The 18,050-nt window shown below is 33.5% G+C and overlaps 1 protein-coding gene across 1 annotated transcript in view; it reads left to right on the top strand.

Annotated features, from left to right (window-relative positions):
• The first annotated feature begins 215 nt into the window (after nt 1-215).
• The window catches only part of LOC132118596 (vitamin D3 receptor A-like), a 36,228-nt gene continuing 18,393 nt past the window's right edge, over nt 216-18,050 (top strand). The window contains exon 1 of the mRNA XM_059528546.1: nt 216-343. Within this exon, the coding sequence (XP_059384529.1) occupies nt 313-343 (31 nt within the window). The 5' untranslated portion in view covers nt 216-312. The remainder of the gene's footprint in view (nt 344-18,050) is intronic.

Raw genomic sequence — 18,050 nt, 5'->3', positions numbered from 1 at the left:
GAAACGCTGTGAGAGGACAGATTGTTTACCTCTTAGGACACACCCCTTTTGGGCGAGGGCGTCGCCCGCTTTCGCAGTCAGTGGCGCGCCACTCGGCCAATCGCGATCGAGCTGTCAGGCGGCTCAGCCAATCGTCGGGATAGGAATCGCGAAGCCCGCTCGCGATTGGCCGTCGCGGTAACTATGTCTATAGATATGCGGGGGAGGGCGGGGCGAAGCAGAGCTGGTCTCTGTTGCGTCGCTGCTCGGTTTAAGAAGCGTTCCGTTGGACTAAAGCGAGTTTAAACTGCGGCCTGAGACGGGATTCAGTGGATGGTTACGGAAACAAGTCCGACAAACTCGGGTAAAATGCGCTTAAATTATATTCTAGTGTTCGTAGTGTGGGAAAGATCGCTGTGGCTGTCCGTTTTGTGCGAATATGTGGCTGTGGAGAGTCTACGCGAGTGTGTGTGTGGCAGATTGAGATGCTAACACACAAAACAACACGATCACGCTAACATATTAGCTTCTGGAAAACAACACGATGAAATTTATTTATTTGTTTGTGGTGTGAAAATGATTTTGTGGATTGATTGTGGGCTCTGATAATGTGCTGATAATATGTGGTGTGGTGTGTGTGTGTGTGTGTGTGTGTGTGTGTGTGTGTGTGTGTGTGTTAGGACTCTGTTGTGAATGTGTGAATCCAGTGTAAACGGTAGAGACACTCACTGGATCCAGTGCTTCTCTCATCAGCTTTTATTGTTTATGCCTTTCTGTTTTTCATTAACGTTAGCTCCGGTGTTTCTCAGATCAGTTCAAGCTCAGTTTGTTGCTGGATTGTGGATTTTAAGATCTTATATTTCACAAATCGCTTTAGTAAAAGCTTTATAGTGTTTGTTAGTATTTATGTTTGGTCAGGTTATATTAACGCATTAATAAATGCATTTATGTTATTATTATTATTATTATTATTTGCAATGCATTTTATCTGCATTGTTACTGAATAACCACATTTTCATATGACTTCTTAAATCTATATTTAATGAATAAGATGTGCTTCGGCTATTAAATACAAAGTAAGTAAAAAAAAAGACATGTTAATGCAGAAATGACTTGGGATTTGTAGCTTATTTAATTTAGGGGAAATAAGCATTGTGGTATTTAATATCAATCGATTAAATTTATTCCCATAGGAATTTTGCAAAACAAATCAATGCAGTTCAAAGTGCATCACATGCAACAACTGAAACTATAAAATGTGCATAAATAAACTATAAATAAGTTAAAATAGATAGAACAGTACAGACTTAATTACAGATGCACAACAACATCAGGTTTGATCATTTAGCATGTTTTAATTAAATACTTTGATCTGGTTAAGATGATAGTACGGTATTTGTGAACTTCTAATTCTTTTTTTAGAAATAAGTGACGAATATGAAGTTTTAAATTTTTCTTCAGGCTTTATATAAATGTCGATCTGTGTTTTTAAAAACAACAGCTCAAAAAGCACTATTGATTTGATCATTAAATAATTTGAAACAATCATCAGCATCAGAGCAAACACTTTTCTTTTATATAAAATTTTTATTTTTTTTAATAATTGCATGAAGAGCTTCAGCATGAATCTGTGAACCGTCTGTTATTACAGAGATTGTTAGTGGAATTATGTGTGTTATTGAATCTCTTCTTTCAGCTTTATTAGTTAGTTTTTGTCTGGATCAGATGCTTGCTTAGGGCTCAGACGTTCAAATAAGACCAGAAATACGAGACAGGATTTCACCAGTGTTTTCTGCAGTGCAAACGCTTGTATTTGTAGCAGTTGTGATCAAACTCGTAGTAAGGTTTTCCATCTGTTGCGTTGATATTTCTCAGTGCCACGGCCTGAAGTGTTATATTTCAGTGGGAACGGCTGCAACGTCATGCATCTCTGAAGTCTTTAGAGGAAAAACGTACATTAAAGAGCTCTTAGAAAGCATTGCATTTTTACATATTACATTGCATATTTCAGAGCCGTTTGTAGGTGAAACAGCAGTGTGTCGCATGCCTTTTTTTCCCATGCATGATCTGAGAGCAACTTTGCCCTTTTTGGCGTCCACTGTGTTTGTTTTGTGTCAGAGCGTGGCCTTTGCTCCCTCTGATATAAATCTTTTATAGTCATTTAAAGGGAAAAACCGCTGCATTGCAAGAATGGTTGTGTGCTTTAAAAGGCACACGCGTCAATTGTGGTGGTGTGCCGTGAACATGTGCCTCACACACACACACACACACACGGGAGGCTTTTCCAGTTCAGGGTGGTTGTGTACGAGACTGATCGTGCCTTTCGTAACTGTGTGATTAGATCTCTTTATGAGCGTGTTTGAATTGCACATCTGTAAACAACGCTCACGCCAAAGACACAATGTGTGTTTGATGCCAGTTGTTCAAAGGAGGACAGAATATGCCTGTGTTATATATCTGTGGTGTAGTATTTTTTTCTTTTACTAGAAAAAAGGTTTATTAAATAAAAAAATTAATTAAAATAATTCCTAATTTGGAGTTTCTAAACACCGAACCTCGTTGAATAGTCTAAACTACTGAAAAACTACAAAACCAGATCTTTAGTTTTTTGTTTATTGTTATTGTTATTAAGCAAACTTGCTACATGAATCTCTTTTTTGTCTCTTTTAATTGGTCAACAAAAGTCTGAAATACAAGTAATAAACACTAAACAAGTTTAAATTGCGTTCAGCAGTATAAACTATTGAAAAACTTCAAAATCTGTTTTTTGTTGTCGTTATTTTATTATTTATTAAGCAAACACTACATGAACCTCTTTTTAGTCTGTTTTATATTGTCAACAAAAGTCTGAAATACAAGTAATAAACATAATTTATTTAAGAGTTTTATAATTTATATTTAAGCAAACACTACATGAACCTCTTTTTAGTTCAAGTTTATTTGTATATATTTACGATACAAATCATTGCAAAGCAACTTTACAGAAAATTACTTTTCTACAATATTTAGTAGTAGCTTATAAGTGGTGACTGTCAGTTTATGCGCATATGACATGAATTTTCAGAAAAATGAATACATGTAGTCAACCAGACGATGAACATTATTAACAGCAATTATTATATGATGCAATTACACTTGTAGCAATATTTTTCTGTTTCATGTTTCCAACAAAATCTGAAATACAAGTAATAAACACTAAACAAGTGAACATTGCAGCAGAGTTTAAATTTATTGAAAAACTACAAAATATTTTTTTTTATTTTTATTTATATATATATATATTTTTTATTAAACTACTGAAAAACTATTTGATTATATTTTTAGTCTGTTGTATGTATATGAAAAAGCTCATAAAAAGCTTAGTCCAATTGAAATGCAATTCATTTTTATTGCATTTTATTAAATTGTAGTTGTTTAACAAGCCTATCCTGGTAATATAGAGTCATGAGTATAATATAGGATTGCTTTGATTTGTAATTCATTAGATACAGCATTAAGGCGAGTGTTGATAAAGCTGTGATGAATCATCATGTGCAGAAACGTCCTGCTGTGAACATCCCCATCCAACAGACGCGAGTATTACAACCACGATCAGACTGAAAGGGAAGATTACTCTGTTAGGTGAGCTGTGGGATCTGATGTCAGTTAGTTTTGTTCTTATGAAACAAATGAAAGTTGTGGATATAGTCTGGTGTAACCAAGTTGTTACATTTAAAGCTAGTTACAAAACTAAACGAGAAATTGCATTAGAGGGGTTAGAATCCTGGCAAAGTACAAAAACAGCTGTTGTTTGTTTGTTGTGAAGCAAACTACTTGTTTTTTTTAGTCTGCTGTAGACTAAATAGTTCAAAAGACAGTTTCTAAACACTGAACAAGTTTAGTTCAAGAGAACTAAACTACTGAAAAACTGTTTTTATTTTTTATTTTTAATAACTTTTATTTTAGTATGTTGTGTTTTAGCAGTAAAAAAAATCTAAAATACTTGTATTTTAGCTATCAAAGACTTTTTATTGTAGTTTATCTATGTTTATACATATGTATTTTGTTCACATCTTATTTTTATTATCTGTATGTTGTTGTTGTTGTTGTCTCTGTGTACTGGAATTGTATGTGAGAACATACTTGGCAAAAAACCTTAGTTGATAAACACTAAACAAATGTAAATTATGGTCAAGAGAAGCTAAACTACTGAAACTACAAAACAAGCTTCTTTGTTGTTTTTTATGGTAATATTATTAAAGGGATAGTTCACTTTCAAATTAAATTTTGGTATGTTTTAGTTTACCTCAAGGATATCCAAGATGTAGGAGTCTTTGTTTCCGCAGTAGTTCTCATTTTGATATCTTTGTCAAACCGTTCTTGTCATATAATGCAGGTCTATGGTCACCACCTTAAAGAGCAAGCACAGAGAACTCCAAATTAAACAATTCCCCATCGTAAGTACACATTGATGACCTAAGACATCAAACGTTTCTTCAATTATTAAGTGCTTTTTATTTTTGCATTTACTAGATGTATATAATAGGTTGCTAAAGCAAAGCATTTAAACTACTTTTCTTACGTTATCATAAACATTCTAAATGAAAACTTACATTGACAGAAACAGTCAGCTCTACTGCCTTTTCTTTTGCATTTAAATCTTTATTACAAGCAATCCTGCGGTTCATAAAGAACTTTAATTAAGAAATTTGACTGGTTTTTTTTCGTAGTTTATTGTTATATTTATAATTAAGCAAACTGCAACATTAACTTTGTTTTTAGTTGAATGTTTTTTAGGAACAGAAAATTTGATAAACGCTGAACAAGGAAATTTTGTTAAAGAGAGACTAAACTACAGAAAAACTACAAATTCAGACTTTTATTTCATTGTTTTTAAGCAAACAGCTTCTTGAACTTTTTATTCTGTCGTATTTTACTAACAAACAGCTAAATTGTAGTTGATAAACACTGAACAAGACTAAAATATGTTCAAGAGAGGCCAAGCTACTGAAAAACTACAAAAACAGTTATTTTGTTGTAGTTTTTTGTTAGTAATTAAGTACACGGCTACAAAAACTTCAATTTTAGTCTATCGTACTTTAGCAATAAATAACATAAACCCTGAACAAGACTAAAATATGTTCAAGAGAGGCCAAACTACTGAAAAACTACAAAACAAGCTCTTTAATTGTAGTTTTATGTTAAGCAAACATCTACATGAACGTAGTCTGATCTGCTTTAACACTGAAAATCTAAACTGCAGTTTCTAAACCCCGAACAAGTGTAAAACATGTTCAAGAGAGGCCAAACTACAGAAAAACTACAAAACTATGTTTTTTGTTGTTGTTGTTCTATATTGTTGTCATGGTAGGTTCATGTAGCGGTTAGTTCTTTTTTTTTAGTTTGTTGTTTGTTTAACAAGAAAGCACCATAAGCAACAAACGTCTAAACCACATTACACTGCAATCATTAAATGCAGAATGAGTAAGTCGTCTTCATGACATGCTAAACGACGTCTGAAGCATGTTTTTGGTGTGCATGTTCTCCCGCTCTAAATGGACCACCTAGACACCATGAGACCTCCACGTGACGCTGCTCAGCGAGATAAAACCTTTTAATGACGAGTTTAGCATTCCCACACTAATCACCCCGTGATTGCGCAGAGTTTTAGCAGCGAGGGTCCTGGAGCAGATTCTTTCCTGGAGGAGCGTAATGGTTCCCACATGGGCTGCTCCGCGCGGGACGCTGCTCTTGAGTTACCGCGGACATCCAGGAAGTCCTGCTTTAATAGTTCGGCTGATTAGTCGTTTCCAGGGGCGATGAGAGTCATGAGACTGGCTATTAATGCCTTCTATGGTTTATTAGTGTCATTAGCTGAACATTTGCTTGACTAATGCAGTGTTGGTTGTTAGTGAGATTTTATTTTGTTAATTGCTCATTGTTAGTGTTAGTGCTGTGATCAAACGTCTGTGTATTAAAGTCGAGTATGTAACAAGCTGCAGCGTTTGAGTCCTCGAAAAAGACATCAGATGCACAATTTTCACCATAAATAGCACAATAAATCGTATGTTAACATGTTTGTGAGTTTATGTAAGGAAATAAAGCTCGGTATTGACACATTTCACAGAAAGCAATAGTGGTTTGTTAAATTAAAGATCGATTTATAAATATTAGTCTCACGTTTTCTTTACAGAAGATATATTCAAAGTCAAGTGAGATCATTCCCATCTACTGCCGTTGACGTCTTTATATTTGAGTTATAATTTGCTTTTCTCGCTTCATTTAATCAGACGTTAGCTTGCGTCTAGACAGATGCGTTTCGCCACTGCGTAGGAATGTTCAATGTGAAAGTGATTACGTGAGTTAGGATGATGGGAATCTCCCAGAGAGGTGGGGCTCCTCGAGCTGTCAATCAACCGAAGACACGCCCCCTCCTCTGCAGGGACTGAAAATGATGCACTAGAGATAATTTATGAGACCAGAGAGTTTAAATACAAGATCACGTTATGTGTTTCAAGTGCACGGCAATCCTAAATGTGAAGTTTGTCGTTTTTCTTCCGTTTAAGTGAACTCCAATTCTCTCTCTCTCTCTCTCCCTCGTTCGCTCGTGCTGTGGTTGTCAGGGGGCGAGGGTTGGGCTGCCGCGCTCTGATTGGCTGTGTAACCCGAGCCCTGAGCTTCTGATTGGTTGCTGGGTAACAAGCCCCCGTGATTGCTCTGCAGTGCCCCTCCCCCGACAGGAAGCTGCTGATGTGATGGAATCTACAGGATGTTTCGAAGGGAACATGAGGCATGTCTGACCCCATTCACGAACTCCTCTCGCTGCTTCTCCTCTTTCTTTCCGTCTGTTTTTCATCTTTCATAGTTTGGTTCCCTTAGAGACATGGTTTGGGCTTCTTTAAAGAAAAAAAGATTAGCATGTTAATGATAGTTTGCGGATTACCTCAATTGTGGTGTGCCGCCAAAATACCATATTTATTACAGTTAGTGTTTCTACAGAAAAATGTGAGCTCTGCTTTAAAAAGTGTAAAATACTTTATAAATATTTGCTTTTCTTTGGAGGATAGTTATATGATTTATTTCAAAGAAATAAATAATTTAAAGAAAAAACAAAAAACAAATATATATATATATTTTTTTTTTTGTCTCTTGACAGAATTATATTAGTAGAATCATTAGATTTCTTTTTTTTAAGGATGACATTTTTTCTTAAAAATAAATTACAACAATATTTATTTATTTATAGAATTATTTTATTCACATAAAGTAAATGATTTACGTAAATATATTTTTCAATAAATAAATACATATTTTTTCACTTTCAGTTTTTGATGACTGCAAAAGAATATGTAAAATTAGATATTTAATATTAATATTATTATATTAATATTAAATAAAAATGTATTTATTTGTAGAATTTTTTTCAAATATATAAATTTATTTAAAGATGTAATAAATTTTAATATATTTATTTAATAAATATTGAATATATACATATTTATTTCACTTGTTTTTGATGATAGAAAATATATATTTCTTTAATTTGTAGAATTATTTAATCTATTTGAATTTTATTCTTAGAAATTTTTTACATAAATACATTTTTATTAAAAACATATCATTTTTGTCTATTTCATTTTTGATGAAATGCAATAATGTTAAAGTAAAATAAATATGTAAATAATTTAAATGATTTAAAAAGTTAAATTAATAATTTGCACAATATATTACAATAAACCAAATGTATAATTTACAACATTTATAGAATAATGTAATTGATTCATATTTTATTTTTCTGAGTGGTTTTACCATGGTGTGCTTTGAAGACACTTGCACTATTAATATATATACACGTGTATGGGAATGTATTATCGTGGTAAATATCGAAGCACTATAGTACCAGTACAAGGAAGTGTTCATGTTCACTGCATAGTAGATTCATATCGGTCCAGATAACTTCAGAGCTCCTGTTGTTATTAAAAAACGAAAGCAAACTTACAGGAAAAACTGATGGCCTGAACTTTACCCCAAATACTGACGCCGCACACATTCACATTCAGCATGACCAAAGGCTTTCAGAGACCACTTTAGCGTCTGTTTGTTCCTCTGAAACACGCTTGTAGTTTCAGTCAAGGTTTCTTGCACCAAAAACATTCAAGGTTTCGGTTTTAGGAGCATTTTCCACCCCCTATCTGTACATTTACACTGTTCTTGTTTTTATACAGTGAAAAATATAAACAGCCATAAAGTATAACTGCTTCAGAGAATATTATCTATTATTTAGTTATTTTCTTCCCTTTTAGTAAATAGTGTTTACCCCTTACAAATTAAATGTTAGATTCATGCAATTTATGCAAAATGGGAAAATAATCTGCAACTGGGATCAGAAAAATATCATTACATATATAATAATAAAAAAAAATATTATTATTTGTATTTGTTTTGAATCATTAAACTTACTTTGGTGAAAATTTAGTTTTCGCTGAATTTTGTAAATTAATTTTATTTCTTTATATAGTTGTTTTGAATGCTGCTGTACCTTTAAGACACATTTAAAATGAATATAAATATGTAAAATATTTACTCGCAAAAATTCATTTTATCTAAGATGAAACTTTTTTTTTTCCCAGAGAATATCATCTTGAATTTAAATCTCAGTTTTATTTATTTATTTATTTTAATTAATGTAACACAAGTTAATTGTTTGTCAGTGGGATTTAAACCGAAAATTGATCAGAATTTATTTTATTTTTTTATTGATGTTTTTACGTGGGGTTGTTGTTTAAACCATTACTCTAAACTATATATATATATATCAGGGTTTCCCATACATTCATTAATTTGTGGCGGCCCGCCACAATATCAACGCTGACTGCCACGGATTGATTCAGATTTTAAAACTGTTTAATATGGGTACAATTGTATTTTATTGTAGAGCTGCGAGCTGCTTGCTCCTTCCCTCTCACAAAAAAACAACAGAGGCACACACGACTAGCCCCTCCTCTTCAAACACGATCAAACCCTGATATATATATATATATAGTTTAGAGTTGATCTGAATCAAAACATGATGAGCATGCGTTAGTTACGGATTGTTGCCGGTGCTTAATGCTTATTCCCCCAGCGAAGATTCCAGAATCAATCCGGAGTTGAATGGTTAGTAATGAACACTGTTGCTCAACATAACTTTATATAAGTTATATATAAGAATGAAAAGGAGAATTTCTATGAAAAGAAAAGGAGATGCTACACCATGGTAAACATGCCCCGTCCCAACTGTTTTGAGACCTTTCAGCATTCACAGAGCCTTCCAAAACATGCAAGCTGCCCATACCGTATGCACTTATGCACCCCCATACCATCAGAGATGCTGGCTTTTGAACTGAACGCTGATAACATGCTGGAAGGTCTCCCTCCTCTTTAGCCCGGAGGACACGGCGTCCGTGATTTCCAACAAGAATGTCAAATTTGGACTCGTCTGACCATAAAACACTATTCCACTTTGAAATAGTCCATTTTAAATGAGCCTTGGCCCACAGGACACGACGGCGCTTCTGGACCATGTTCACATATGGCTTCCTTTTTGCATGATAGAGCTTTAGTTGGCATCTGCTGATGGCACGGCGGATTGTGTTTACCGACAGTGGTTTCTGAAAGTATTCCTGGGCCCATTTAGTAATGTCATTGACACAATCATGCCGATGAGTGATGCAGTGTCGTCTGAGAGCCCGAAGACCACGGGCATCCAATAAAGGTCTCCGGCCTTGTCCCTTACGCACAGAGATTTCTCCAGTTTCTCTGAATCTTTTGATGTTATGCGCTGTAGATGATGAGATTTGCAAAGCCTTTGCAATTTGACGTTGAGGAACATTGTTTTTAAAGTTTTCCACAATTTTTTTACGCAGTCTTTCACAGATTGGAGAGCCTCTGCCCATCTTTACTTCTGAGAGACTCTGCTTCTCTAAGACAAAGCTTTTATAGCTAATCATGTTACAGACCTGATATCAATTAACTTAATTAATCACTAGATTCTCTCCCAGCTGAATCTTTTCAAAACTGCTTGCTTTTTTAGCCATTTGTTGCCCCCGTGCCAACTTTTTTGAGACCTGTAGCAGGCATTAAATTTTAAATGAGCTAATTAAGTGGATAAAAGTGTAAAATTTCTCAGTTTAAACATTTGCTACGTTATCTATGTTCTATTGTGAATAAAATATTGGCTCATGTGATTTGAAATTCCTTTAGTTTTCATTTTATTAAAATTTAAAAAACGTCCCAACTTTTCCGGAATTCGGGTTGTATATTTAACTTAAGCCATTAACCCCACCACCCCCCCCCCCCCCCCCCGGGTCCCCAAACACCACACCACCGCAAATACAATTGTACAATTTTATTAGTATTTTAATCTAGTTGTTTCTTGTTAAACCATTAATCAGATAGGTTTAAATACGTTTTTCCTCTTAAAACAACATTATTTATTATTATTATTACCATTGTTTCTGGTTTAAGTGCTGCTGTACCTTTAGGATGCATGCCCAAGTAAATCTGAATATGTAAATGAGCTCCGCATGCATAAGTATTTCTCGGAGTAAGATGTTAAAGAGACTGTTCTTCCAGACACACACACACACACACACTGTGTTTCTCTCCATCTCTCTTGGCCTGGCAGCGGCTCGATCGTCCTTGAGTTGGAGAGCGTCTTCACTAGCGCCAGAGGCAGGAAGTGAGAGTGAGTGGAAAGGAAGTAGTTGAGCAAGTGTTTGTGTTTGGACTGGACAGCTGTTCCCTCGCTGCTCTCTCTCTGTTTAGCAGCTGTTCTTCACTTCTCTGTGGCTCCGTCAGACTCATTAGGCCTCTGTTACTCTGCTGCGCTGTTGCTATTTTAGACACAGAACACTAAATTGATTGCAGAACGCGCCCGGTTTCCTCTGACTTTACCACCGTGATGGAAATGTTCATCAGTTTATTAATCCGTTATGTTTATAATGTGATGTATGTTTCTAGCGCACGATTTCACTAATTAGTGCCTTTACTCTGCAAATCATATCTGTTCTAAAGATTGATGTTACTTGAACTCAAAACAAGAATATTATCTGGATTTAATTGTGTTTTTCTTAGCTTATTGGCGAAGTGTATTTTAATGAATAAACCTCGTTCATGAATATATTTAAAATAATTGTTATTTGTTAATTTTGTTACCTAACTGTCTTATGAATATTTTATGATTATTATTAGATAATGGTTAATATTTCATTTATACTTATCAATTTTAATTAGCACTGTCAAATGATTAATCACATCCAAAATAATAGTTTTTGTATGCTTAACATATATGTTTTGTATATATATGTGTGTATGTGTGTGTATGTGTGTATATATATATATATATAGCCATGTATATATTTTAAATATATTTAAATATTTATATCCATTTAATTTATATTATATATATATGTAAATATTTTCAAAACAATTGTGTGTGTATATATACATATATATATATATATATTAATATATAATATAATATATAACAATATATATATATTAATATATATTAATGTTATTGGGTTTGTATTTTTGGAATTACATTAAGTTCTTTAAACAAAATGTAATTTCCGAAATAGATTTTGGGATAAAATAAGACGTGTTTTGTAGGATCGTTGCTCCTCATCTCAATTAATTCACGATACGTTTCCACAAACGTCCTAAAGATGAAATTCTATCATATTTCCTAGCAACACTTTGCTTTTATTGGGTTAGATTGAGCTGGAGTTATTTGATGTAATTACAGCGGGAGGTCTTCTTGGGCCCAAGTGTGTTCAGGGCTCTGTGCTGGGACCGCTACGTTTGTGAGACTCGTGTTATTCTGCTGTGATTCTGAAGTGATTTTATTCGCAGCTGCATTGAATTAGACGCTCTCGAATAAATCAGGAGCGTAAGCTCGGAGATCAACAGAGATTGGTCTCAGATCCAGAGCGAAAGCAGCGTGTGAAGCAGGTGTTCAGACGGTAAGATGTTTATCGTCCCGTGGCGTTTGTTTGTTTGTTTTGTGCTGAAACGGGAGCAGCTCTATTAGCCAGAGACCTGCAGCGGCTTGTTTTCATATTTCTGTACATATCACAATCGTTATGAGCCTAAATAAAAAAAGGATGCAGTATTTAGACCGATCAGATTCATGTGTTTGAATTGCATGCATTTATTATACAGCTTTAACTTTTATTGAAATATTGAAAAATAAATTAAATAAAAATGTTCAAATGATAAATTTATCAAAATAATTTAATATAAAGGAAGAGGTGAACAAATATGATTATTTTTTATAAAACTATTACAAATATAACTACAATGTAACATAAATAAATGGTGATTATTTAAATCTAAAATCTAAAAATAATACACATAAAAATCTGATTATTTTAATTAAATGATTAAAACAAAAATTGAGATTTTTTATAATTAATTAATATATATTTGTACATTTTTAAATATTAAGTAAATAAAAATGTAACAATTTTTTTTTTACATTTTTATTAACTATATATATATATATATATATTAGTAAATAAAAATGTTTATATAAATTTGCTTTTTATTAAAAATTATATTGTATTATAAATAAATGGTATGTATTATATATTTTGATTAATATTTAAGAATTTAATTGAATATTATATATGCAGTAAAAGGCAAGTATTGAGATATATGCATAAATTACATATCTGTGTAATATAAAATATTTATATACATTTGTTGCACTGCTTTGAATTAAATTAAATACAGAATGTTAATAAGCATATATTGCATGTATTATTTATATTAATTTATTTAATTTAAACAATTATATATATATGTATATGTGTGTGTGTGTGCATATACATAGTTCAATAATAAATCAAGCTTTTTTACGTGTGTGTGTGTGTGTGTGTGTATATACATAGTTCAATAATAAATCAAGCTGTTTTAATTGAATGAAGATCTTGAACTGCTCAGAGAATCACATCTTTCTCTTCTTCTGTTGTTCCTCTCTTTTCCTGCTTCGTAATAGTGTTCAGTGGTAAAAACATCAATTAGTGGAGCGGGAACTGGGTTGCCGTGACAACGGAAGCTGTTTGCCAAGGACGGTGCAGATAAAACATTCCGAGTAATCCGCTCTGAACGATCAGGAAAACTGTGTTTGCGATCAGACCCTAACAACAGTAACCGAGGGGGGCGGAGCCATTTCAAAATCTTGTCTGTTGTTCGTTTCTACAGATTGTGTATTGTCGTTTACTTTCCAGCTCGTTTTCTAGATTATATTTACAGACAGTTTTCTTTTGGAAAAGACACGGATTTCATAAACTTGGTCAAGTTGCCGCCTGTTTACTTCATATTTTATTGACTGCGTCATATTTGTTTTAAAAGTTAATTAAAAGACAAAACAAACCTCTCTCTCTCTAGCTAGATATAATATTTCTTTATTTTGCTATATATTTAATATAAGTAACATGTAAAAGTAATATGTAGAGAATAGAAATATAATTATATTTATTTTATTTTTGTTTATTTTAGTTTCTTAAATCATATAACAAATCAACATTTAAACAAATTATATATATATATATATATATATTACATTATGATTGGTTTTACCATGAGTTTCATGCCAAATATTTTTTATTAAATTATTCAATATTAATATATATATATATATATATATATATATATAATTATATTTTATGTACAACATGTACTTATAATAACAATGTAATTATAGCAAAAATATTTATAAATGTTTTTTTTTCATTGAGTGTGTGTATATATATATATATATATATATATATATATATATATAAACAAAGAGTTATAATAAAGGCCTGTTTCCTTGAAATATATTTACATAAATATAATTATATAAAGAGAGCGTTTGACTGCACTGATAACATCTGAGACGGTTTCTGAATACACTTCACAATCCAGTTTGACTGGTTTGACTTACACAGTTTTTACATGCTTAAACTTGCATTTACACTTTATAAATATTAGTTATATTAGAATGATTTCTGAAGATCATGTGACACTGAAGACTGGAAAATTCAGCTGTGCCTATATTTTATTTATCGTGTTTATATATAGTGTAGGGCTGGGCGATATACAAAAAAAAGTGATATCTCGATATCGTCAAAATTTTTACGATATTCGATATATATCTCGATATGTTTGCATTTGCATTTAAATAATAAAAAATAAAACATGATTTTCTTTTGCCCCTATAAAAAAAAAAAAACTATTTAGATTAAACAGCTAATTTAAGCAGTTAAAAAAATCTAGACTAAGAGATCACTTACTGCTTTTAATTAAATGAATACATGTAGGCCTATATGTAACTGAAGCAGTGCAAAATAAGTAACAGTTACAGAAAGTGCATTCTGTCAACTTTTTAGTGCATGCAATTCACAATTTAAACTATGCAACTGGGATAAGTATTTTATTTTAATTTTTTTAACAAGTTTTTAAGCTAAGAACACAAGTCTGTCAACTGTCTGTGGTTTTAAGAGAAGCTCTGTGGCATGAAACTATGTTCCTACTGACACTAAAAACCCTCTTAGTCAAAGTCAAAGTCACCTTTATTTATATAGCGCTTTAAACAAAATACATTGCGTCAAAGCAACTGAACAACATTCATTAGGAAAACAGTGTCAATAATGCAAAATGACAGTTAAAGGCAGTTCATCATTGGATTCAGTTATGTCATCTCTGTTCAGTTAAATAGTGTCTGTGCATTTATTTGCAATCAAGTCAACGATATCGCTGTAGATGAAGTGTCCCCAACTAAGCAAGCCAGAGGCGACAGCGGCAAGGAACCGAAACTCCATCGGTGACAGAATGGAGAAAAAAACCTTGGGAGAAACCAGGCTCAGTTGGGGGACCAGTTCTCCTCTGACCAGACGAAACCAGTAGTTCAATTCCAGGCTGCAGCAAAGTCAGATTGTGCAGAAGAATCATCTGTTTCCTGTGGTCTTGTCCTGGTGCTCCTCTGAGACAAGGTCTTTACAGGGGATCTGTATCTGGGGCTCTAGTTGTTCTGGTCTCCGCTGTCTTTCAGGGATGTAGAGGTCCTTTCTAGGTGCTGATCCACCATCTGGTCTGGATACGTACTGGATCCGGGTGACTGCAGTGACCCTCTGATCTGGACACAGACTGGATCTGGTGGCCACGGTGACCTCGGAACAAGAGAGAAACAGACAAATATTAGCGTAGATGCCATTCTTCTAATGATGTAGCAAGTACATAGGTTGTTATGGGAAGTGTTTCCGGTTCCGGTTTACCTAATTAATGCAGCCTAAAAATCCTTTAACGGATTTGGATAATAAAAGCATATTAGTATGTTATGTGTAAGCCAGGTTAAAGAGATGGGTCTTTAATCTATATTTAAACTGCAAGAGTGTGTCTGCCTCCGGAACAATGTTAGGTAGGTTATTCTAGAGTTTAGGCGCCAAATAGGAAAAGGATCTGCCGCCTGCAGTTGATTTTGATATTCTAGGTATTATCAAATTGCCTGAGTTTTGAGAACGTAGCGGACGTAGAGGATTATAATGTAAGAGGAGCTCATTCAAATACTGAGGTGCTAAACCATTCAGGGCTTTATAAGTAATAAGCAATATTTTAAAATCTATACGATGCTTGATAGGGAGCCAGTGCAGTGTTGACAGGACCGGGCTAATATGGTCATACTTCCTGGTTCTAGTAAGAACTCTTGCTGCTGCATTTTGGACTAGCTGTAGTTTGTTTACTAAGCGTGCAGAACAACCACCCAATAAAGCATTACAATAATCTAACCTTGAGGTCATAAATGCATCTTAGATGGGGAGCTAGTTGCTGAAGCACATAGCTATTTCTTATATATAAATATATATAAATGAATACCAAAGACTTTTGCATTCTCTCTGTCTATATTATGGAAACTGGTAAACATATCAGTGAAATTCCCCAATAGTAATTCCAAATGGCCATAGCCTATGTTTCTCTATTCAAACATCAGCGGTCGAGTAAGTGCATTTATTTTGCGATCACAAATGCAAACAATACAGTTGAGATCTCACGACAGAACACAGACCGGCTGAACGACGCTTTCATTAGATCGCTCAATTCCAGCTTGTTAGTGTTTTCAGATTATCGTCAGCGGCTCTTCCGCAATGTGGAGTGAGCACGTGCGCGTGGTTGCCAGATTGCTTAAAATAAGCAAACACCGGGCAGAAAATGTATCCTTGTAACACTGGAGCTCTGATTGGGAGATTTAAACTCTTGTTATCTGGCAACCGCTATCATTAAAGCTCTCGTAGTAGAGGGGCGTAGAGCAGTCAGCAGTTACAGGTTCCTTTTTTGGACATTCGGCGCGTTCTTTTGGGAAAGTATGCTTGAATTTGAAATATTCGATATTCCCTATATATACAAATTGTACATCGTCGTCAAAATTATTCCGATATTATCGCTAATATTCGATATATCTTCCCAGCCCTAATATAGTGTTTTATCTTTATTATATTATTTTATTATCTTTAATGTATTTTATTATTCTTGTATTATCTCTTGTTATTCTTCTGATAGTAAACGTGAATATTTATTATATGTATAGTAGCAGAGCTCAGATGGGTTTATATGTTTGCTTGGCCAGATTTATATTATTTTATTTGCAAAAACCGATAACTGTTTTTTATCATGTTTTTTTTATTATGTCTTCATGTTTTCATTGAGTTTTATTACACACACACACACACACACACGCAGGTGTTTAATAAGGGAAAATAATCTTTTTGATTGGAGTTAATGATAAATTATTTTGAAGTGAAGTATTGATTTAATTTCAGCTAAACTTTCTTCATAATATTTATGCATAATTAATTTATATGTAAATTTTTAGTGAAGTATTTATGTTTTTCTCAATGAAGTAAACATTGTTTTCACTTGTTTTAAGTAACTATTAAAGTTACGTGTGACTTCCAGTGTTATATTTCTCACATAAATAAACTCCTTACTAACAATACTGTGGAAAGATGTTACGTTATTATTATTATTATTATTATTATTATTATCTGTATTTTTTTGCCAAACCTCAGGTGTAGTTAATTGCATTATTACAGTTGCATTAGTACAGTCTTATTTTTGTGTAATATTTTTACTATTAATACAAATAAAGTGTTTCCCCAAAATAATATATATTTTGATCTTAGTAGTTCATTATTTCTTACGGATTTGTTATTTAAACAGTTTTACTTATTTTATAAAGATCTTGCATTTTTATTTTTTAATTCTTTAAATCTTTGGTCTAAATATGTTTTATAATTTTTTAAATAATTTTTAGTTTTTTAGAATCTTGTTTTTTTTTTTGAAAATACTTGCATTTTTAAATAAATTTTTTTATTGTATTTATTCTGTATTATTTAAATTTATTATTATTGTTATTTTTGTCAAAATATTTTTTGGCCTTATTATGCAGCTCTACAAAAATCACAGATATTTAAAAAAAATATATACATGTAAATTGTCACCCCAGTTTTGATCAAAATCCCTAATGAAAGGAAATGGTGTGATGTTCAGCGCAGTGTGTTTAGGGCCCAAGCGCTCTGTAGCTGTACGTTCATCTGTTGTTCAGTGCTGTGTTTATCTGTGTGTTCCTCCCCTGGGTTAAAGTTTGAGTTTGGCCTTTTTGTGTAATCAGGTTTGGTAGCGAGCCGAACATCTGCGGCCGTGTAACGGTGTTTGTGCAGAAGCTTGTCCTCGACCTGTTCACCGTTTAACATCTGAACCAGCACACTTGCACACTGTTAGTTCTGCTAAATACTGTGCTATTCTGAGATCTCCTGCCTCGCAGGCCACGCCTCTCCATTAGAGCCCCGCCCCCTCACCCACAAGCCCCACCCCTCATGCATTACATCATCAGCCTCGTTCAGAGTGCACCACTAGAGTTTCATCTACACAAGTAAATGAATAGTATGTGTTCAGAAGTGAGAGGCAGGGAGTGTTTGTTCACAGGGTAATAATCCTCGTTTCTGCAGCTCTTCCTCCCTGAACGGGTCCCCAGCTACGAGTCTGTTCCGTTCCTAGCGAGCGCTAAAGTT

The sequence above is a fragment of the Carassius carassius genome, chromosome 37 (assembly GCF_963082965.1).
Source record: "Carassius carassius chromosome 37, fCarCar2.1, whole genome shotgun sequence".
Lineage (NCBI taxonomy): Eukaryota > Metazoa > Chordata > Actinopteri > Cypriniformes > Cyprinidae > Carassius > Carassius carassius.
Note: the sequence above shows the minus strand (reverse complement) of the source record. Positions and strands in the feature narration are given on the sequence as shown.